This window comes from Chanodichthys erythropterus, chromosome 22 (assembly GCF_024489055.1).
Source record: "Chanodichthys erythropterus isolate Z2021 chromosome 22, ASM2448905v1, whole genome shotgun sequence".
NCBI classification, from domain to species: Eukaryota; Metazoa; Chordata; class Actinopteri; order Cypriniformes; family Xenocyprididae; genus Chanodichthys; species Chanodichthys erythropterus.
Genome location: NC_090242.1, coordinates 8302054 through 8326303, shown reverse-complemented (window position 1 = coordinate 8326303; position 24250 = coordinate 8302054). Strand labels below are relative to the sequence as shown.

Genomic DNA, 24250 nt, shown 5'->3' with positions numbered 1-24250 from the left:
TCCAACAAGATAGAGGTATTCTGTTTTTATTGTTATTTTTTATGCATTCCATTTTTATTTTTATGTATTTGTTTCCTTTTTATGTAAAGCACTTTGAATTGTGTGTGAAATGTGCTAAATAGATAAAATTGCTTTGCCTTGCCTAATCGACTCTCTGACAGTAGGTGGCGCTGGAACAGCAGAAATAAAGCCGTTTCCTTGGTAACCGCTGTACACGAAGCAGCTGTAGCCTACTTAAAACAACACATTCAAATAGTTCCTAATATATGTTTTTACCTCTCTTATAAAAATGAACCATGTGTTTACTTCAAATAAAACAAAATGGTTATTGTAGTTAACCATGGTAACCACAAATTAACCATGGTTCTATACTATAGTTTAAGGTATTTGTAGTAAAATTATTGATAGCCTATGAATCAAAAAATCATAGTTAACACACTTTTAACCATGGTTAATTTTCGTATGTGTTCACGATAGTTTGCAATGCAAGCTAGTTGCAGTGTGTTATTTTGCTAACTTTTTATAGCCTACATGCAAATAAAACTAAAGAATAATACAAATTTACAATATAATCTCAGTGGGATAAGTTTTATACAGGTTAGTGACCGTAACATTTAACAGAAAACTGCGTGCACGTGACATCACATTGAGGCGGGGCAATTCGCTTCTTTCTAAGTAAGTTTCGTCTGATGCCTTTGAGTTTGATGCCTTTTGGTCTGAGGCTGTTTAAATCGATGCCTAATTGTACGAGACCTGACGCTGTTTTTCCTGAGACCTGAAGCCATTCAGTCTGAGGCGCGATGCCGTTTTGTCCGATGACTGAAGCCTTTTAGTCTGAGGCATGACTCCTTTTCGTTTTATGACCGAGGTGTGAGAAAGTCCTAATATGAACACTGTACACACGATATTGCCCCAGTATCAGCACTGGAAACATTTCACGTTTGTATCACTCCTCTTGTGGCGACTGTCGGGCAAATCCACCATATTTTTTTTTTACAAATACTACTGTTGTTGTGTCACAGAATGTAGTTTTAAGAGTTTTTAGGTGAGAATATAGTTATTTAGACCTCAAATATATAAACATATCACCTATTTTACAATTTGATTTGAGCTCCAGGTGCTGCTTTTGTATGTATGACTGAATTGTTTGCTTGTTTATTTCCTATTGTCTTTTATAAAAGCTATTGTTGCTAATTTAACAATTATTGTTCAATAAATATTATTTTACATAAATAATATGCTGTATTTCATATTGAGAAAGGGTCCAGTTAGAGATTGTGATATGGACTTCGGTTAAAAATTATATTATTACGCCATTAGGTGGCGCAACTGGTTGTAAAAAAGGAAGTTGTTTGAGCGCTGTCATGGGAAATCCCTTTAACTTTTAAAAGGATAAAGACAAAGATTTAATATATAATGTACATCGACCTGAAGAATGAATGCTATATCAGATGCAGGTAATACACTCATTTAGTCGATCTCTCTCTCACATAATACCATAATACTCTACATAATACAATGAGCTTCAATGAAAGCGACTCAGCGTTCCTTTGTTACTAGCTCTAACGTGACATTGTAGAATTAGTAACGGAGGCTTGAACTCGACTGTTAAACTGTCAACTTGAGATTGAATCTCTGCTGGAAGGAAGTAGTTCTGCACAAGACACTTTGTTGTTTACGCACTTGTGCAGTTGAACTGTTGTATAAAAGCAATATCACACTCGTAGCCGTGCCATATGGCTGTATACCAGCATGCTAATATATATATATATATATATTTTTTTTTTTTTTTCTAGTTAATGTTTATTTTATTTCAACTAACATTTTTTTCATGGTTTTAGTTCACTTTAATGGCTTTTAATAACCTTTAAGCCTTATAGTAACAACTGCACATTTTCAGATTTAACACTGTGTGAAACTTCATCTAGTCATGGATTTGTTATCCTTTCTTTGTTTTGGAGGTTGCGGAAAACCAAAGCAGATGCTGAGACCAACAACCTCAATGCAGAAGAGACTAACAAAGCCATTCAAGATGGACAGAACAACAACGTTCAGCACTGTTTATCAAGTTAACATCTGGCCGGAAGGACATGCCATAGCTTTCTTATTTCACTCCAGACGCCCCACTGCAGTTTCCACCGAAAAACCCCAGAAAATGCATGAGAAAATCCATACTTCGGGGACTGGAATATCACACTTTCCGAATGGATTCATCAAGCTAGTGTGACTCTCATGCTCTGCATTCATTCAAAAACTGACGGCGTACGGTGGTTTACAGTTGACTTACTGACATAAACAACTGAATACTACAAAAAAACAATAAAAAAAAAATAAATAACTGAATGATGATGTTCTCTGCACCTGGCCGTGAAATGTGTGCCTTACTAGTTTAATGGACTTCCCTAATGCGTTTGGAGGCACATAAAGATTTCTGCTGTCTGATTCAGTGAGTGATCAGACTCGAGCCATTCGCCATGATTTACAAAGCTGCTCTAGGTAACGTACAAATGCAGAGAACAGAATGCGAACGATATTTATTTCACCTCATTATGCGTATGTGATGAATTCAATCCATGTAAACGTCGGTCTTGCAGAGCTGCAAAATACTGTCATTTATGCCACTGAGAAAATTTTTTGGCCTTTCTGGATCTTAAGCGTTTTTGGAGATTCATTGCTGGATCCCATTGTGCTGCTGAATAAGATATTGACCACACTTGAAAAGATAAAATGGTAATAAAACAATTTAATAGCATCATCTGACACGTCTGACTAAGGTTTGCATAGCTTATTCACTCAAGGTTGTTTCAGGCTCATTTATAAAACAAGTTTTAGATTTATAACAGAAATACAGCACATTTTCATTGAAGGTTTTTTTTACAGTGCAGGTCCTTTTTAAAATTCATTGGAAATTTACAAAATATCTTTACTAATTTAAAATCTTCCTGTTGCCCATGATGAACCAAAATCGCCATCTAGTGGCCAGGTGAATATTAAATATAACAGACAAACTACCCTAATGTTGAACAACAATGACAATAATTAACGAGAAATATTATTGCTTCCAGTTTAATTTTAAGGGCTGTTTGTTTCTATTGTTATTGTTATTATTATAATCGAATTTAGAGGGTTTTATTGTTTACATTGATGTCTTATGCTTTTCCCACTGATTATATAAATTAAAATGTGGACACTGTGGACTGAGTTTATGTACAGATTTACAAAACAGCCCATCAGTTTGGAATGCACTGCTAACTACACTTGAGACCTTTATAGCACATAGAACAGAACCATTTATTTCTTACCACTTAATAAATCCAGAGAGAACAATTTAATCAAATGATATTGTCACAGCATATATCAGCTATTTTACCCTTGGTCTGAAGTTAGAAAGCAATTTCTGTCCAGTGGACTGTATAAAACACCCATCATGCGGGCACAAAGAAAATTGAGAATTTTCCCTCATTCGCATCCAGCTAATCTCTACTGTACAGTGTCATTGGGGATTGTCATATTGCCCATGTAATTGTTAATAACAAAACTTGATTTCATTTCTTCACATGATAAACGTAGTGTTAAGCCCAAAGTATACTTGAATTTTTACGCGTACGCGGGGGTCTGGATTTTTGTAACCGGCAGGTCGCGCATGCGCATTTATTTTTTTTGGCAGTAATTAAATTGTCCACAAGGTAATTTTTTTGTCCAAAGGCCTTAATAGTAAAAAAAACAGCAAAGATATGAAATCCAAAGTATGTAAGGTAGTACAACTAAATCACTTTTATTGAATCCAAAAGGTTTTAATTATATGTTGCTACATATAAAGGCATTTTAAAAGAGTTTGAAGTGTCAAAATGTCATTCGGTTTAACCGTCCAAAGGCCAATACAGCCATTTCATTTGTGATTAAAATATCTTGAAAAAACAACTACGCACCTATCTATCACCTACAGGTGTGCAACGCTAATCATTCATTGATTAAAATATCTTAAAATGTAAAAAATATATTTTTTATTCTGACATGAATTTATAACATCATATATCAACATAGTGCAAAAAGATATTAAAATTATGTGTAGAAGTCGTTGCTTGGTTATGACAAAGAATGTCCGGAAAAATTCATTTCACTGATGTCATTTGGAGTAACCGATATAAAGGGATCATTTTGGATCAAGTCATGTGGTCAGTATCATGTGACAGGATGTGACATCATTCAGACCACATGGTCATGAAGCAAAGTAACTAACTCTGTCTTAACTATTTGAAAAAATCATGTTTTAAATTGTTCATACGCATGTCCCGAAACATCAGGTCATTCGGTGCAACCACTATAAAACATGAACTTGTACTAAATATAAAATGTTTGATTGTCCTTTTGTTAGCTAGCTAGATATCAGCCTGTTAGGACTGTTTGAAAATACCGTCATTCGGTATAACAAAAAGTCTCATTCAGTAAAACTGAAATTTTGGTTAAACCGAATTACTTTTTTGGTGATAAATTTTGTCCATATTGTAAAAAATGACAAAAGCAGTGTTAATTGATTATAAAAACCACATGATCTCTTTGTTAACACTTAATAAAATTAATTATATTTCCATTAGGATTTTTTACACTTTTAAAAACCTTATACGAATGACATTCATGTAAAATACGCATAGCTTACTATATATATAATGCTAGCGAACACACATTAGTGCATAACAAAACCAGTTGAACTCTTGATTAACTGTTAATTAATAAATAGCCTAATAATATGCATATTAAGTGAATAATTGAACATCAATCATTTGTTTTATTTATAACTTAAATATTTGGACATTTAACACTTAATTTGACACAATTACATAAAAGATGATGTAGGGTAAGTGCAAATGTGTGTATAAACTGAGCTATCAGGCTAATCGCTTATCTGTATGCTATTCTAGTTAATACAGACATAAATGGCCATTATAACAGTATTTATCATAACATGATTTTGTAGGAATTGTAATCAGGTGCTCTACCTATTAAAAGCAATCTGAACCAATGGATCGCTTGGGGTCCTAAAGGAGACCAGATTTCAGGGGGGACCCAATTTGTCACTACAACGGAACGCATGCAAGCTACAGCGACAACGGAGGCCTTTATAGATGAGAGGTTAGAAAGTACTCTCATTTGTACAAGCATGATCGATCAAAACTGTGCATGCGTCGAACGCTTGCATATGTGTACGAGTAAAGTGAAGTGTACTTTAAAAGGCTGTGCGTTCGACTGTGCACGTACGCGGAAAAAATGAAGTATACCCAGGGCTTTAGAAATGTTTTATGTCTGTGTGTATGTTTTAGACTAGTTTTGATTTCCTTGAACTGTGAGGTGATCGATATGTGATAAATCATATCCAGGCAGTCAGTTGTAACTTCTGTTTATTGAGGAACAAATTTTGCACATCACACTTTCATTTCTCCATCACTTTGACCCAGCTGTTAAAAAAGGGGGAAAAATACAATCAAATCTAAATAATAAAAAATAATAAACAACCTTTTCCGCATCATTCAGCGAATCACTTTATGCCATTGTTATTTGGGACATGTAACTCATACTAAACCTCTTCCAAAGTGACATGAAAGATTTCGATTTCAAAAACGTATTCCAATATTTCCTGTGATTTAAGAAAAGACATTGTAGCACCTGTTAGTCATCCTTCAATAACTGACGTTTGAGCTGCAATTGTAGTCGACTGAATATTCAACAAAACTGAAATGCAAAAAAATATGAATATCTTTCCCCTGCAGGCTTTCAAACAGATTTGACGCATTTTTACATGAAATCGATTTAACCTTTATTTTCCTTTACTGAGATTCAATGTGTCAGATTGAAGTTCAACTATTCCTTCGTATGACGGGTAACGGATAATGAAAGCAGTACAGTATGCGAATCGGTGTTTAAGCAAAATGCAAATGTAATATTCTACACCAGTATATCATTGCATGTTTTTCCTTAACATTCATTCGACTTTATTATACTTAAAAAAAACGAAATGCTCGCGATACGAACTCAACACTTCAACTTCATTTACAAAGTAACGTTAACTAGCTGATATACGCAAATAAAGCTTATGAGGGAGTACAGATAAAGCCCTATGAAATGCATGGCAGTAGTCCTTCCTCTACTGAACGCAAACGCCGGTTCTCGAGAGGTAACTGCTTCCTTTTCTAAACATCGCAGACCATTCAAACAAAGTCGGTTTCACGGTAATTCTAATGTTTTCTAGTTCAGTTTATCTAAAACACATCTAAACGAACAAAACGCTACACTAAATGCCCTAACATTTGGTCGGGCTTTGCTTTCCTCAGAGGTGGACTACTGATCTTCTGTCACTCAGCAGGAGTAAATCATGAAGGGTAAGGCATGAGTTCAGTGTTTTACGTTTCTTTTGTTTCATTTCCTGACTAATCACCTTACTTCTACATGGTTAAATTTATCCTGGTGGTCCCTCTTACATGCTCTTTATATTTAACTAAGGGAGGTGATATTGGAGCGGCCACCAGGGGGCACAACGACACGTCTTCCAGCTGGTCTGATGGGGGCTTCTTCAGGACCTATGACGAGACAGACAGAGACAGAGACAGAGAGAGGTTTAAATGAGGTCATGGTTCTTTACATTGGCTCGGGTCAGAACGTTTCAGGAAAAGGTTAACAGCTGATCATTCGCTGAGATTTTTTAGAGGCAGATCTGAAAGTGTGTGCAAAGTAACTAGTGATAACTATTTATTGTTAATCCTAAAGCAGTATACTATTTGAACACTGATCACAATAAAGGTGAGATCACAGGCGAAATCTAGAAATCCGAGGGCAGAAATGATGTCGACCAACAGCTGATTGGTTTGATTTGGTTTGAAAGTGACCTCTGTGTGAGCAATGCTTGGACAACGGACTTTTCTTTTTATGTGCCATACATTCAATTTGGAATTGATATGCTTAAAAATATAAAAGATTCTGAGTAGGAAATAGACAGTTTCAGTGTACCTCCTTTACACAAAAAATACAAATTTAAATACAGTAATATTCAAATAGTAACATTCATGGTTTGATTCAAATCTCAAATTCTGACCATACCATAATTAATCAATATATTTCCTTTATGACATAAGACGAGATGTTTGTCAAATGTAGGTCAATATAATAACTTATTGGGGTTTTACAAACAAAAGCTAAATTAGCTAAGATAAAACTAAAAACATTTTGTTAGTCAACATTTATTTAGTGTTCTTACTAAAATTAAAGAGAACTTTAAAAAGACCTCAAAGTTTATCGTAATGTCTTTTTAAACTATGCATAATATTTTCTGTTATGTAGTAAAAAGAAGAAGAAGAAAAATGGATAAAATCCACAATAATTTCTGTGGTCAGTATAGCTAGCTATTACTATTTAAACTATATTGTTACTTAAAAAAAAAAAAAATTAAATGGGAGCTTGTTTCCATCATTGAATAAAAAACAAAAACTTATTTTAATTGCGACTTTTTATTTTGCAATTCTGACTTTTTTTCTGACTTTGTTTATATCTCGCAACTCTGACTTTATAACACGCAACTGCGAGTTTATTTCATGCAATTCTGAGAAAAGAAGCCGGAATTGTGAGATATAAACTTGCAATTGTGGAAAAACGTCAGAATTGCGAAGTATAAATTCAAATAAAAAATAAAAAAAATCACTGAACAAAAAATACAAAAAGATAATTGTGACTATATCCCACAATTCTGACATTATAAATTAAAAAATGTAAAATTGTGAGTTTATATCTCGCAAAGTCAGAATTATGACAAAAAAAGTCAGAATTGTGAGATATAAACTTGCTTGTTTCCGCCATCGAATAAAAAATAAAAAAGTTAATTGAGACTTTTTATCTCAACAATTTCGCAATTGGTTTATATCTCGCAATTCTGACATTGTAATTCCTAATTGCGAGTTTATATCTCAAAATTCTGAGAAAACGTCAGAATTGTGAGCTAAAAAGTCGCAATTATCTTTTAAATTGTTTTATTCCATGGCAAAAACAAGCTTCCATAGTTAATCATTATGATATCAAGGCATCTGTACCACCTTGACATGCTCTACTTTATGCTTCAAAAGATGTCAAAATTAATTTGAATTCTGAAAATAAACCATGTTCATCACAGAAGAGGTGTATTCCAGTCACTGTATGTATGAACTGCATTTTTGTGTATTTCTGAATAAATGTATAGAGTCAATGACCCCTTAACTAGCACATGTCATTGCATATATTTACACTTTTTATGGGTTGTGCATCTGTTTAATCCCACTATCCACCAGAAATGCATGACAAATAAACTTCAGTAATTATGCCAATAAGAAGTCTGCACTGTTGAATGAACACAAGAGGGTTACCTGATAGCGTGAATCCAGACTGATGGAGGTTCCTCACAGGGACTTTGGTGGGTGAGGTACGGGCGGAGGCAGAAGGTGTGCCTCCCCTGGACATGGGTGAAAATTCGGACACGGGGCCGTCATACATGCCCCTGGGGACCGCCTTCAGTGTAGCCATCTATGAGAGAAACAGGAACAAAACACTTCAGTTTTGTACAGGATTGTGCAGCACACAGTTTATAGAGAAACAGAGAGAAAGACAAGTTTGGGTGTTGGCAAATACATTCCCCAGATGCATCTATCCTCCTGTGGGCTGTTTTTGGGAACTGCGTGTTCACGTAAATTGTAAATTTCATGTTCTCTTGGAAATTGGTTCCAGATTTTGCTGACAGATTGTTGAGAAGGTTAATCATGTTGCACTATCAACTGTATTTCTACAATGCAAGCAAGATATTTTTAAGTTTTTGCTGGCTTAAAACTGACACTGGGGGAAAAAAATGCTGGGAAGAGGGGAAAAAAAAAAACAAAGAGTTCAAAGATTTAAATATATCTTCAAGATTTCCAAGGCAAGGCAGTTTTCATTAAAGCGATAGTCCACCTGAAATAAAAATTCATTAAAATTCCCATATGACTTTTAATCATCTTTAAAACACAAATAAAGATATTTGTTATGGAATTTATAATGATAGAAATGCTCAAACAAGCATGAGCATCAGTTCACCATATTTGATGAGCTCTATGTATGTGTGTTGATCAAATTAAATCTATCATATAGTGTCTCTTCAGAAGACTTGAATTAACCCTCTCAGTCCATATTGACGTTGACAACGTCTTTATGACCTTTTGAAGCTTGAAGGTTTTGGTTGAAGGGACTTTTAATGGATGGACAGAAATTTAATTAAAATATCTTCTTTATATATTGTATTTCAAAGGTAAACCAAAGTCTTATGGGTTTGAACAATATGAGGGTGAGAGAAAGATGACAGAATCTGGTAACACTTTATTTCAATGGTCCACTTTAGACATTCTACTAACTATAAGTAACTTTGCAACTACATGTCAACTTATTCTACTAAAATGAACCCTAACCTAACAATAATAGTTAGTTGACATGTAGTTGCAAAACTACTTATATTTAGTAGAATGTAACTTTTGGCTGAATTATCCCTTTAAGTGTTGCATTTTCATTTTGAACCATGTGATCACTTTGACATGACCTTCAGCTTCCTTCTGTCTGCTTTTTTCATGAACAGTTTAAACTCTTTACAGAATCACAGGTATCGTTCCTTTTTAAAACCATAAAAAGACATTAACAACTAGGTTTGCCGGTCCTATAGGAAATGATGATAAACTGCAGAAGAAATAAGGGAATCAAATTCAATACAGTGCTGCACACTGTAAATACAGATGAACTCATGTCACATGTGTGTCCAGGGTCATCGGGGACTTGTACTATGTACCTGCTTCCTGGCTTTGACACGTTTGTAAGCGAAGTCAGGAAACGGGGAGCAGGGAATAAAGCGCCCAGTGCCAGAGGTGGCGTGCAGATTCCCGTCCTCCAGAACGATCTTCCCCTGGCAGACGACCAGCATGGGCGCACCTCTCAGCTCCATGCCCTCAAACACGTTATACTCCGCTGCCTAGAAGAACACAAGAACATCTTGCTGAGAAGGTCATTTAAATTATGATTTGACTTTTTTAACTTTAGTTAGTGTGTAATGTTGCTGTTTGATCATAAACAACATCTGCAAAGTTACGACACTCAAAGTTCAATGCAAAGGAGATATTTTCATTTACAGAAATCGCTTTTTAAGAACTACAACAAACGACTGGTAGGGACTACAACAAGCTTCTTCCTGGGTTGGTGACATCACTAATTCTAAAATTTACATAAACCCCGCCCCTGAGAACACACAACAAAGGGGGCGGGGCCATGTTGGGCTGCTTTAGAGAAGAGGAAGAGTTGTTGTAGTAGAGTGTTGTTGTCATGCCGTCATTTTACGCCGGACTGCTTCACAAACCATGGTCAATTCAACACAAAAGATGAACATGACGGCACATGCTAGTGGATGAGTTGAATCAACTCCACAGCAACTACATCAATTTATCCACTAACCATTCAGAAACGTCTAAAAGTTGTAACTTCTTCCTGAGTCTCTCCATCAGTGTCGACTCCGGTTTGAACAATGTAAGGCTGAACACTTTCCTCATTTTGGCTGCGTGAGATTCTCCAGCTTTGTTGTAGTTGAGCGGTTAAAGCCCCGCCCTCTTCTGGAAAGGGGGCGGGGAGCAGCAGCTCATTTGCATTTAAAGGGACACACACAAAAACGGCGTGTTTTTGCTCACACCCAAATAGGGGCAAATTTGACAAGATATAATAAATGATCTGTGGGGGATTTTGAGCTGAAACTTCACACACACATTCTGGAGACTTTTATTACATATAATACATATGTTACACTTTATTTTACAGTATGTGTACTTACTGGTGTACTTACACAAGAAAATACTGTAATATAAGGTAACTACATGGGTTAAGGTTAGGTTTATGGGAAGGTTCAGGGTTAGCACCTAGTTATAACCCAGTTATTGTAATTGCAATAATAAGTACATAGTATATAAATGCGGAACAGGGCTGTAAAATAAAGTGCCGTTACACTTTATTTTGATTGTTTGTTTTTGAAAGAAGTTTCTTCTGCAACTACAGTAAAACCACTAATATTATGAAATATTTTTACAATTTAAAAGAACTGTTTTCTAAGTGAATATATTGTAAAATATAATTTATTTCTGTGATCGAAGCTGAATTACTCCAGTCTTCAGTGTCACATGATCCTTCAGAAATCATTCTAATAGGCTGATTTGCTCCTCATAAAACATTCATTATTATTATCAATGTTGACTTACTAATACTTTTATGGATACATCTGTGATACATTTTTTTCAGGATTATTTGATGAATAAAAAAGTTTTACAGCTGTGCTTTACAACTTCACCTCCTGCACGTCCACAGCGACACAAACAGCCGTTTTGAGTTTGAGCTTCTGCAAAGAGAAACGTTGAGATATAATCAAGATCATGTGTACGACTCTGGCCTCCTGTCCTTCGTTCACTCTCTTTCTCATTCTCCGCCTCTTCGCCAAACAGCTGGATACAGGAATGGCAAAAAACATCCATCTCTTTTTCCTTGTCTTTTTCTCACACTCTCAGCCTCTTGTTTTTTGTTACCTCTAATCAACATGTCACTTCTTTTTAGTTTTCTGATTCCTTGTTCTCCAGTGGACACTGTACATGTTGTGATGTCCTGCCATGATCCAAGGTCTTTGCGTTTGGCAATCGTCCATTCTTTGTGTGCAAAAGCAGGAAATGACACGCACGCAACTTCTGCCAAGAATGACATTACACAATAATAGCAGAATAACACAAACGCAAGACTTTCGGGCAGGTGATGAAGTCATGTTTTAGGTAACTTCACAGAGCATGGGAACCAAGGATACAGAGCCACAGAGCAAACAATCAATAAACATCAGCCATTTTGTCCAGCACTGTTGAGAGCAATTGCAGCCAATGCTGTTTGGATATGTAATGGTCTCTGGAGAGGAGGCTGAAAGGAAATGAAAACGTGATGTCATTCTGGCAACAACTTGAGTTCTGCTGAATCTTTCCCCTTGGGCACTGCTGGTTTTCAAACCATCTACATATATAGTGTAGTGTCTGCTCAGGAAATTCCAGTTCCCATCTCACCCGAATCCAAAATCTGATTGTAGCTCTTCAGTCAGTCGTTTTATGCTCTTGTGCTGATGTTGGTACTGTAATGGACGAGGATAAAGAAAGAATGGCTGTCATGGCCTGGTGAAAGAGGAATGAACGAGGTCTGCTCACTGCAGATTCTACTTCAGGACTGTGACCCAACAGAATTTGGTCTGAGGTGCTAAGATTTATTACAATGAACGTTGATGAACATGTCACACTAAAGAGGAAAGTATGCTTCAGCTGTCTTGCAAATTCCATCAACAGGACTGTTCGCTTACAGCAGTGGTGTCAAATTCAGTTCCTGGAGGGCCACTGTCCAGAAGAGTTTAGCTCCAACCCTAATTAAACACATCTGAACCAACTAATCAAAGTCTTTTAGATTACTAGACACTTCTAGACAGGTGTTCTGAAGCTAAACTCTGCAGGACAGTTTGATAGATGTGGCTTACAGGGCCTGGAATTGACTGCACTAATTTGTAGCTCCACTAGATGGCAACATTTTCAGCTGTGCCGTTTCATTTAAAGGTTTAGTGTGTAATATTTAGGAGGATCTACTGACAGGAATGCAATATAATATACATAACTATGTTTTAAAGGATTAGTTCACTTTTAAATAAACTTTTCCTGATAGTTTACTCACCCCCATGTCATCCAAGATGTCTTTCTTTCTTCAGTGGAAAAGAAATTAAAGTTTTTGATGAAAACATTCCAGGATTTTTCTCCTTATAGTGGACTTCAATGGGCACCAAACAGTTGAAGGTCAAAATTAGTTTCAGTGCAGCTTCAAATTGTTCAACACGATCCCAGATGAGAAATAAGAGTCTTATCTAGAGAAACCATTACTCATTTTCTGAAAAAAAAATTAAAATGAAATGAAGTTTTAACCTTAAATGCTCATCTTGAACTAGCTCTCTTCTTCTTCTCCTCTATTAGAATTCCAGCAGTGTAGACGCTGCTAAGCGCAATACTGCCCTCCACAGGCCAAAGTTTGAACTAATTGTTATATACTATTGAACTAGCATATTGCATATAAAAATTAGTTCAAACTTTGACCTGTGGAGGGCAGTAATACTTTAGCAGCGTCTACACTGCTGGAATTCAAATAGAGAAGAAGAAGAAGAGAGCTAGTTCAAGATGAGCATTTAAGGTTAAAACTTATATAATTTTAATTTTTTTTTTCAGAAAATGAGTAATGGTTTCTCTAGATAAGACTCTTATTTCTCATCTGGGATCGTGTTGAACAATTTGAAGCTGCAGTGAAACTAATTTTGACCTTCAACTGTTTGGTGCCCATTGAAGTCCACTATAAGGAGAAAAATCCTGGAATGTTTTCATCAAAAACTTTAATTTCTTTTCCACTGAAGAAAGAAAGACATGGACATCTTGGATGACATGGGGGTGAGTAAACTATCAGGAAAAGTTTATTCAAAAGTGGACTTATCCTTTAAGTGGTGTATAAAGACCTTACATAATGAACCGTTCACAGAATGAGCCATTTCTACCTACATACACTGTGCGAAAATTTACACACTGCACCTTTAACAACAAGGCAACAGAACACTAAGGAGGAAACAACAATCTTTATACGGTGTACCTTCTGTATAAAGATGACAGAGTGGAGTATATGCAGATCATTCGACCATGAACGAGACAGTGGCAGACAGAAAAACAAAGAATATCCCAGACTAAAGGAGTCCAAGATGGCTGATTTTGCCTGACAATTTTTAACTATAATGTGTTATTTGATATTACGTTTAAAGTTAAACTAATCTTAATGTACTAAATTGCAACTTCATCATTACAAACTTGTAAATATAAATGCAAATATATTTCAAAGACAATAAATGTCATTATGAAATCTAATATAAAGATGCACTAGTCCTACTTCAGTGGGTCAAAAAAGTACTCTTAAGTTCGACAAATTTAAACTATAATGCATTTTCATTTAATTTTAAATAACATCCAATTACACTCTTAAAAATAAAGGTTCCAAAAGGGAGTTTTCACAGTGATTCAATAGAAGAAGCATTTTTGGTTCCCCAGAGAACCGTTTAAGTGATTAGTTCTTAAAAGTGACTAGTTCTTCTTTTTTTTAAATTGTGAAGAACATTCTAAAATTCTAAAGAACTTTTTCCATTATAAAGAACGTAAAGGTTCTATGAATGTTAAAGGTTCTTTATGGAATCATCTAAGCCAATTTTTTTTAAGAGTGTAACTATAAGTCAGTATAAATCTGCAGGCTTTTTAAATGTGTTTTATTATCAACCATGCAAAAAAAAATAATTTGTAAATTGATTAATAAAATAGTAATATGCAATTGATTAGAAAAGTAATAATAAAATTCAAAAAGCTGCATGATTTGAGATATAATTTATGTCTGTAGGACAAAACTGTGGGTTAGTGGTCAGTTTCTATCCCTAAACCTAGATATGTACAATATTAAGAGTGAAGCTTGCAATTTGCCTGTAGCAATAAATATGGAAGCTTATTTCCGCCAATGAATAAAAAAATTGTGACTTATCTCACAATTCTGACTTTTTTCTTGTTATTGCAAGTTATAAACTCACAATTGCAACTTATAAAGTATGAATTGTGAGATTAAAAAGTCGCATTTATCTTTTAAATTGTTTTATTCCGTGGTGGAAATAAGCTTCCATAAATAAATTCCTAATAAATGTCTTCTGAGACATGAGGAATAAGGGAAAAAAAGGAATTCCAAGCCAGGAAAAGCTCAACTGATTGTCAGATATCTCCTATTTTCATGGCCTGTTTCTATCCAGCGGTTTTATTTATGAGGAAACGCATACAGGGTTCCTGTATAGATAAACAGTTTAGTTAGATTAGTTAGAATCATATATTTCTGCTCAGAGGAAGTGGAACGTCAGTGAAAGCCAGCCAATTCAGTTCTTTCTCTATGTTTAGACTTTTCCTTTGAAATGTGAGCATATAGTGCGTTTTACAGCTGGGATTTTGTAAAGTGCACCTACAGAATGATGTGTTTTAGCAGTGATGGTCCGGATGGCGTCCGTGTCCCAGATAACCAGATCGCTGTCGGAGCCCACGGCTATTCGGCCCTTGCGTGGATACAGGTTCAGGATCTTGGCGGCATTGGTGCTTGTCACAGCGACAAACATGTTCTCATCCATTTTACCAGTGACCTGAGTAAAGGAATAACAAACACAACTGAGAATGAAATGCAATGCTTCTTTAATTTCAAAGTCTTAACAGGATGTAATGTACAAGATTTTCAAATGCAATCATGAAATAATTATTTAATGTATTGCATAAACATATATGGGTAGAATAAAGTGATGTGCAGTCACAGATATCAGCATTTTACAATGGCTTTAAATGCTGCACATCCAAATAGAAACTGCAACTGAATCTACTCTATGATCCTCACCACAGCCTTGTCCCAGATGACGGACATCCTCTCCTCTACTCCGTTCACTCCTTCAGGGATCTGAGTGAAGTCATCCTTCCCTATGGCCTTCTGAGCCACGGTGAATGTGCAGTGAGCACTACCTGTCACCGACAGATCACCACTGACAGACAGACACAATACTTCAGTGACTAGACTTCATGTGGTTCAGACAAAAACAACAAATTTAATTCATGTCAACCACTGTGGAAAATAAGTGCACTGAATTTGCACTTGTGGTTTACTTCAAATTTAAACTTTTAATAAGATAAAATAATATTAATAACAGAAAAGGCCACTTAAGAGAGTACAATTTCATGATGCTTTAAGTACACTTTTGATCTTGTTTGCTTTTTTTAAATGTTTTACAATAAAAAAAAATACATTGTTTTAATCATCTTTTGTCATGCTTTAAAGAAGTACACTTATTTTGATGTGTTGACTAACACACTAAAGCACATGTAGAGTACTTGATTATAATTGTAACTGTAGTGTGTTATTTGATCTAAAATTTATATATATTTTAAATGTAGATATATTTTAGTTTTAGTCCATAAATGGATGACAGTACATTCGCCAGCACACTTTAACCGTATTTAAAAGACATTAAGTAATTATGAAATTACATATAGATGTTCTTAAGTCCTACTTAAGTGGGTCGAAAGTTAATTGCAATTAATTTAAATTTAAACTATAATTACATTTTAATTCAATTGTGAATAACACGAAATTAAGTGTCCGAAACCATTACATTCTGTTCGCACTTAAGTGTAACAAATACTCTTTTTAAAAGTATGCTAAAGTTTACTTACTTATTTTTTAAGGAAAGTTAAATTAATTTGCAATGGCTTCAAAGCAACTTTAAAGTAAAAATGTGAGCAACAACAAATTCAGTTTTAGTAATTATTAGTGCCAAGTATATATGAACTTGATAGCATTTATAATATATGAAATTGATGGTATTTTGCCTCAAATGACCCATATAGTTTGACCAGCAGAAGTTAGATTGTTGGGGTCCGTGCGACTGGATGGAAAGGACTATTTTGTTTTATCACATAGAGTAGGGTGACCATATGTGCCATTTTCCCAGGACGCGTCCGGTCCAGGATTTCTAAATTGCCTAAAATGGCTCGCGCCCTAAAGTGGTCGTATCGATGTGCCCCCTGAACGCGATTTCTAAACGCAGGTCTGTGCAAGCCACTGTTCTTATTGACAGTCTTCATGCAATGCATTAAAATGTTGTCGTATTTGCAACGCTTTGACCGTTCTCTGTAGATCCAGCCTTCTCGCAAGCCACGATTGGTCGATTATGTATAATGCACGCTATTGGTAAAATATTTTTTTAATCATTACCTTCCGCAAATATGAAAACAAATCCAAAACTACATTTTATGCAACTTAGAAATCCTGGACAGGACGTGTCCTGGGAAAATGGCACATATGGTCACCCTAACATAGAGTATTACTGTTCCTAATACCAGCAGTTTTGAACAAATTGTGCATTATTCAATGATTAATACATACAAATTTCTCCCAGTATCTCTGGCCATAGGCAGGGAAACACCTTGGATCGATGTCCAGTCCATCATAGTCCATCATATATCAAATATACTGACTTTCATACTTAAAATCAGACTTTAGTCAATTGTTTTATACTTTAGATCAGGGGTGTCCAAACTCGGTCCTGGAGGGTCACTGTCCTGCAGAGTTTAGCTCAGGTTTCACTCAACACACCTGTCTGGAAGTTTCTAGTATGCCTAGTAAGAGCTTGATTAGCTGTGTTTAATTGGGGTTGGAGCTGAACTCTGCAGGACAGTGGTGCTCCAGGAGCACGATTGGACACTCATGGTTTAGATTAACAAAGCCACCAGTTAACTGACAGAACTATATCCCAAAATAACTTAATATATATTTAGGATATACTCATATTCACCTGGCCAACAGGGTGTTCAGGTAGTCTGGAGTGGTTGGGTCTGGACTGAGGGGTGGAGACGTCACAAAAGAGGCAGCTTTAGCCCAGTTCTTGCTCCAATAATGAGTCCCATCAGTTCCCAAACTGGCAGTGATTGGCTCCCCAAACACCACGTTACCTAGAAATAAGCAGCTTTTATCTCATTATCTAGCTCATTTCAAGTTTCAAGGACATGAGAAAGTCGACCTACAAGGATTCCTACTGGCAAGAATACAGTGTCTTGTCAACTGAACGCATCTGCTCAGCAGTAAAGTTTAAGTGGAAAATAAACACATAAGCAGCCCATTAAACAACAGCTACCCAGGCTTAAATGTCTATTACTGCAGGGACATCTGGAAAACACTGCTACAGAAGAGTTGAGGCCCGCTGGATGCAGCTTTCCATCCATGCGAATGGCAGATGAGTTTGTCAATATTGTGTTTGTAGATTGGTGGTTACTAGGACGTCCAAAAGAGCCCACCTCCATGTCTCCATGATCTTCTGCTCTCTAGATATGGCTTGGGACGCTCCTTTAATGCAAATGCTTGTTTCGTTTTTTTGTGTCCACAAGCCAAAAGTCATTCAGATGTAGAAGAGTAAAAGCATATCTCTCATTTGAGCACAAACGATGTGGGATGAGTTACATAAGTTTAGGCATTTGAACAAAGCTCTACTCACTCTATGTATGAGCAACTTTAACAGTGATTCTTCTCACAGCAAACACCACTAATAAAGCACATCTGAGAACTTTGCAAAACTCATTAATTAAAAGCATCCAGATGATAAAACGGCACAGAACTACCTTATAAATCTCCACTGACAAAAACCTTTAGTCTCCATTCAGGACAGTCAGGAAGAATAAAGGGGTACAGTCTATCTCATAGGTTTGTGTCTCTTTTGAAGACAGTGATTAACTACCCAGTTTAACACATTAGAACAGTGATGAATGGTGTAACAGACACTGTAAGATAATTTTACAACACTTTTGGGAATGCTCTCAACCATTTCAGTGACCTAAAACAGCTGCCGTATAAATTAACTACACTCTTTTTTCTAGTGGTTCCCAAACTGGGGGTCTGGAGTTATAAAAAGGGGGGCATGGCAAGGTTAAGGGATAGTGTACAGTCCGCAGATTGTTATGCAAAAGAAACCTCTTCAGGGTGATCCCACTGTGAAATTATCCTGCTTATTAAGTAAATAATTGAACAAAATAATATTAATTTGAAATATTTTATTGCCTCAAGATGACTCGGCAGTACCCGCTTGAGCGCTAGATGACAAGACTGATAAATCAGAATTGAGTATTGCAAGGAGCCGTGAAAAAATGATGCATGGTTCTGCACTAAACATGGACAAGTTTGTGAATGAATTGTTGGTGCCAAGTAAATGTAAAGCAGATGATGAATCTACATCAAATGTCACGACTGCCAAAACAACATGTCTACACCAGACGAGAGCGGTGCGACGTGACACAACAAAAGCAAATAGAACCCATTATAATCAGTGATGCTGTCTACACTAGATGTGGCGCGGCGCAGTAAATTCCAACATTAAATTGATTCCCAACCAGGACATATCTTGCCCTTGGATTCACCAGTAAAATGGTGAGTAATGAAGAGAAACCACAGTGTGTTGTGTGTGTGCCTCAAAATATTATCTTCTAGACATGTGCTGATATTCGGTAATGAATATGCACGATATTGTTATCGTGGGCACTTTAAAATACCGTAAATAATAATTTATTACCAATTATTACAATTTTTATAATGCATTTAAGAATACTTTCCCTATCAACTGTATAAATTGCACGACATTCTGTGTCAAAGGGACACGTGCTCAGATGTAAGCAAGCCCAACGTGCACGAGAAGCACATGGCGGAACGAGTGAAGGAGAAAGTGCTGAATGAAAGTGCACATTCACTCTCTGACAGCAGAGGGCGCTGATGGAACAGCAGAAATGCAGCGGTTACCCCAGAAACCCCACAAACAAAGCAACTGCGCTAGTGAAGTTTTTAAAATGCTTCAAACAGCCATTCATTTTTTTTTTAATCTCAATGTTGTTCATCACAGCACCAAATACTTAATACTTAAAGACTTAAAAGGCTATTTATTTTCAAACTTAAATTTTTTTATATTTAAATCTGGACTACAACATGTCCTAATTATTAGAAATGTTCTGATTATGTGTTATTGTTCAGTAAAACTTTGAGACATGCGGCTTCATTACTTAACATGTTAATTCATTATTACCAAACTGACAATGAAAAATACTTATAAAGCATGAATTATTCTTAGTCAATGTTAATTTCTTAGTTACTGTTTAATAACATTACTAAAATCAAAAGAACTTATTTAATGGATCCGAGATAAAACTAACAATGATCAGTTGTGTTTCTAAACTAACATTAACAAAAAATTATAGGTTCAGAATTAGTACCTAGATATAACCTAGTTATTGTAATAGAAACAGTACTGTACAATAAAGTGCTACCGTTCATTACTTCAGCCAAAAATGTAAATTTTGTCATCAATTTCTCACCCAGGCATTCCAAACCTATAAGACTTTTGTTCAACTTTAAAACATTAAAGGGATAGTTCACCCAAAAATGAAAATTTGATGTTTATCTGCTTACCCCCGGTGCATCCAAGATGTAGATGACTTTTTTTCTTCAGTCGAACGAAATTCAGATTTTTAACTGCAACCGCTGCCGTCTGTCAGTCAAATAATAGCAGTGATTGGGAACTTGAACAATAAGAGTCGAAGAAACTTCCATAGACAAATCCAAATTAAACTCTGCGGCTCGTGACGACACATTGATGTCCTAAGACACGAAACGATCAGTTTGCGCGAGAAACCGAACAGTATTTTTATCATTTTTACCTCTAATACACCACTATGTCCAACTCCGTTCAGCTTCCGGCTAGTGAGGTCTGATCGTGCTCTGACAACGGAAGTGATGTCTCGCGCTCATTGAAGTATATGGGCGAGACATCACTTCCGTCTTCACAACGCGTTTTTTGACCTCACTAAAAGGAAGCTGAACGAAGTTGGACATAGTGGTGTATTAGAGGTAAAAAATTACATAAATAATGTTCGGTTTCTCGCACAAACCAATCGTTTCGACTCTTAGGACATTAATGTGTCGTCACGAGCCGCAGGTTTTAATTTTGATTTGTCTAAGCAAGTTTTATTTACTGTTATAGTTGAAGTTCCCATCTACTGCTATTATTTGACTGACAGACGGCAGCGGTTGGAGTTAAAAATCATAATTTGCGTTCGACTGAAGAAAAAAAGTCCTCTACATCTTGGATACACTGGGGGTAAGCAGATAAACATCAGATTTTCATTTTTGGGTGAACTATCCCTTTAAGATATTTTTCAATGAAATCTGAAGGTGCATCCCAATTCACGTACTTATGCACTATTCTATGCCGTTTAGTACTACAATTAGTGCGAGCAATGAGTTCACACTGAAAATTCCAAATAGAATAAGTGCACTTTAAATACCAGGATGATGCGCTTAATTAACCGAAAAAAATAAGTTTGGAATTTTAGACCCTTCAGGCCTGTCCCAATCGGAACCCCAAGCAATCGCAATCTTTCTCCGAGTCCACACTTTAGTGACGTAACACTGCTTTGACTGTCAGGTGAACAAAATGTTCATCAAGGGCACATATCAGCCACAAAGTGGGCACTCACGAGTACACTTCTAAAACCTAAAATGACAAATAGGACACGCTACAGTCTTGTGGACTTAATGGACATGCGCAACCAATGAAGACCGCAAGTGCACATGAAGCGTGCCATTTCGGACAGGGTCATCGTGGACTTAACTATCGCAGCTTTAATTCAAGCGGCAACCTTCCGGTCTCTCTCTTGAATCCAGCACGGAAGTGACTTAAACTGCAATTCATCGACTGGCCGCAAGAGACAGGCTCCAAAAGGGAGTCAATCCCATGTTAAAATGCCCAACATTACAGCAGGAAGAAAATATGTTTACAGCCTGGTACAAAAAGTAGTTTTGGTCTACACAGCTAATTTTGCCCTTCATGAGAACTGTGAGGGGGGTGAATTTTTTTTATAACTCATCCATTTAAATTATATTAAGCCTTAAATTAAGGGCGTGGCCACTTGAGTGACAGGTGGATTGCTGCTGCTGTCACTACTAACCATTTGTCTGCTGTCTGTTAGCTCCACCCATGTCCCAACTCTTTGCCGACTGTTGTTTATTTGTGAGTGACGCGCAGTGACACACTGCCTAGATGGCGTTGACTGACTCCGCCCACTTTGGGCTTCAAAAATGCTCTTCAGAAACCTACGGGTGACGTCACAGACACTACGCCAATTGTTTTATACAGTCTATGATTTAATTTACGTAGCAGAGGGGGAGGGGTTATCTGACAACGCATGGATTTCATTTGAATGAATTTACTGCCCTGATATTTACACCTATGAGTTTTATTTCAATTCCTCCTTTTTTGTATTTCATTCAAAAAATATACATGTTTTGAATGAGTAAATAATGACAGAATTTTTGGCTAAATAAAGTTATTTTATACTAGGAAGAACTGAGCTAAAAGCATATCATGCAATTAATTTGACAAAAACTTATAATCAATTTACGGCCTTACCACTCACAGTTTTGATTTATACATTTGCAATTTGCATATTTTATGGTTAAATAGTCTCTAAAATGATATCGGCTGGCTTCTGTACTCCTGAGTACGTCTTGCTTCCCTGAAACTGTAATCATGACTATTTATTTATATTGAACTCATTTACGTAAGAGAGCATTGTATGTGAATGATTTAACTAAACAGTGAGGACTATTATAATGATGGACTGTGGAACTTTAACAGCCTTTACAACAGTCCAGGCAGAGCATATAAAATAAACATTTCATATGAGTGGATACAATGTATAGACAGCTAATATATAATGAAATGATAAATTAAAAATACTACATTCATAATAATAAAACGGTTATTTACACATATGCCATACAGAGACACAGTTTTATCCAACTAAAGGTCATGAGTACATGTCAAAGATGACTGTAACTCAGCAAAGGTTTATTTAACTCAGGTGAGATGTGTAAACTCGGAGGTGACATCTGTGAAAGCTCAGCGTTACGCTGCTGACAGGCTCACACTGCTGTGATTTCTTATTTTATCGCACATTTCACACTTTGTTTCTCACAAACCTCAGCACACTCCAAAACTTCTCCATAACATCGTTTGCATTCACACAATTATAGATGATTATAAATATATGAGAAATATGGTAAATATAACAAAGGACTTTTCCATTTGAAAAATGGACGTGATGATATTGTTTGGAATTGGCCCCATTATAAGACATTTATTAGAGAATCACTCATTCAAGATTAAGAAAAACAACTTTATTTTCAGATGGTTTTTTTTGTACCTTTTTTCCTGGCCTGTGAGATGATATCAGCAGCACTCTTGCTCATCACGCGGGTCACATAGAGCGGACAGTTGGTTTGACTGGCAATCGTGACAGCTCGAAACACCGCCTCGGCCTCTAGCTACACACACACACATAATGAGGGACATTGCAAAACAGATTTAGCTGCATCTCTATATATCTCGCATAGTTCCTCACAAACATACATTAAGTTGATTTATTTGTATGCATAACTAAAATACCTTATAAATTTAGTTTTCCTCCCCACTTTCATGCCTAAACTCAATAAAATTAGATAAAGGATCATGTCTGCAAAAGATCACTGATAGACTGATGCCAGATGAATTAGATCTGAGGGACGGGCCAATTTTATGTCAACATGATATTAAAATGACTCAATAAACGTGATACAAGTAGGGTTGCAAAGGGGCGGAAAGTTTCCGGTAAATTTCCGGAATCTTTCCACGGGAACTTAACCTGGGGAATTTTGGAAATATTCCAATTTGGAAACTTAACAGGAATTTTATGGGAATTTACGTGAATTTATGAGAATTAATTGGAAATTTTGGGAAATTCATATAAATGTATAATATTTACATAAAAAGTATCATATAAAAACTTTTTTTTGCATTCAATTAATTCTAATTTAGTAAATATGTAAAAAATATATTTTTATTGCAACAATTGTTATGTGTTATTTATTTCAGTGTCACGTGACCCTTCAGAAATCATTCTAATATGCTGATTTGATACTCCGTTATTATCATTGTTGGAAACAGTTGTGCTGCTGAATATTTTTTGGAACCTGTAATACTATTTTCAGGATTCACTTATTAATAAAAAGTTAAAAAGAATAGAATTTATTCAAAATAGAAATCTTTTCTAACAATATCACTTTAATATCATTTTTATTTAACAATTTCACATCCTTGCTGAATAAAAGTATTAATTTCTTTCAAAAAAAAGAAAAAAAATTACTGACCCCCAAATTTTGAATGGTATATTGTTACAAAGATTTCTATTTTAAATAAATGCTGTTCTTTACATTTTTATTCATCAAAGAATCCTAAAAAAAAGTATCACAGGTTATAAAAGAATTAAGCAGCACAACTGTTTCCAACATTGATAACGGAGTATCAAATTAGCATGTTAGAATGATTTCTGAAGGATCATGTGACACTGAAGACTGGAGTAATGATGCTGAAAATTCAGCTTTGCATCAGAAATAAATTATATTTTTATGTATATCAAAATAGAAAACCATTATTTTAAATTGTAGTTATGTTTCACAATATTACTGCTTTTTTCTGTATTTTTGATCAAATGTGCATGTTATG

General features: G+C 35.8%; 2 protein-coding genes across 4 annotated transcripts in view; one reads left to right on the top strand and one right to left on the bottom strand.

Moving 5' to 3' along the window:
- The window catches only part of stk32a (serine/threonine kinase 32A), a 70644-nt gene extending 66266 nt beyond the window's left edge, over window positions 1-4378 (top strand). For both annotated transcript variants that reach the window (XM_067375255.1, XM_067375257.1), the window contains one exon: window positions 1962-4378. In XM_067375255.1, coding sequence (XP_067231356.1) covers window positions 1962-2073 — 112 coding nt within the window. In that variant the 3' untranslated portion in view covers window positions 2074-4378. The remainder of the gene's footprint in view (window positions 1-1961) is intronic.
- Window positions 4379-4415: 37 nt separating this feature from the next.
- dpysl3 (dihydropyrimidinase like 3) overlaps window positions 4416-24250 on the bottom strand; it is a 43762-nt gene continuing 23927 nt past the window's right edge. Inside the window, exons 8-14 of one of the 2 annotated variants that reach the window (XM_067375254.1) lie at window positions 22914-23034; window positions 17468-17624; window positions 15517-15658; window positions 15101-15271; window positions 9821-10000; window positions 8382-8538; window positions 4416-6572 (exon numbers count right to left, since the gene is read on the bottom strand). In XM_067375254.1, coding sequence (XP_067231355.1) covers window positions 6487-6572; window positions 8382-8538; window positions 9821-10000; window positions 15101-15271; window positions 15517-15658; window positions 17468-17624; window positions 22914-23034 — 1014 coding nt within the window. In that variant the 3' untranslated portion in view covers window positions 4416-6486. The remainder of the gene's footprint in view (window positions 6573-8381; window positions 8539-9820; window positions 10001-15100; window positions 15272-15516; window positions 15659-17467; window positions 17625-22913; window positions 23035-24250) is intronic. The other variant, XM_067375253.1, reaches the window with a different exon arrangement.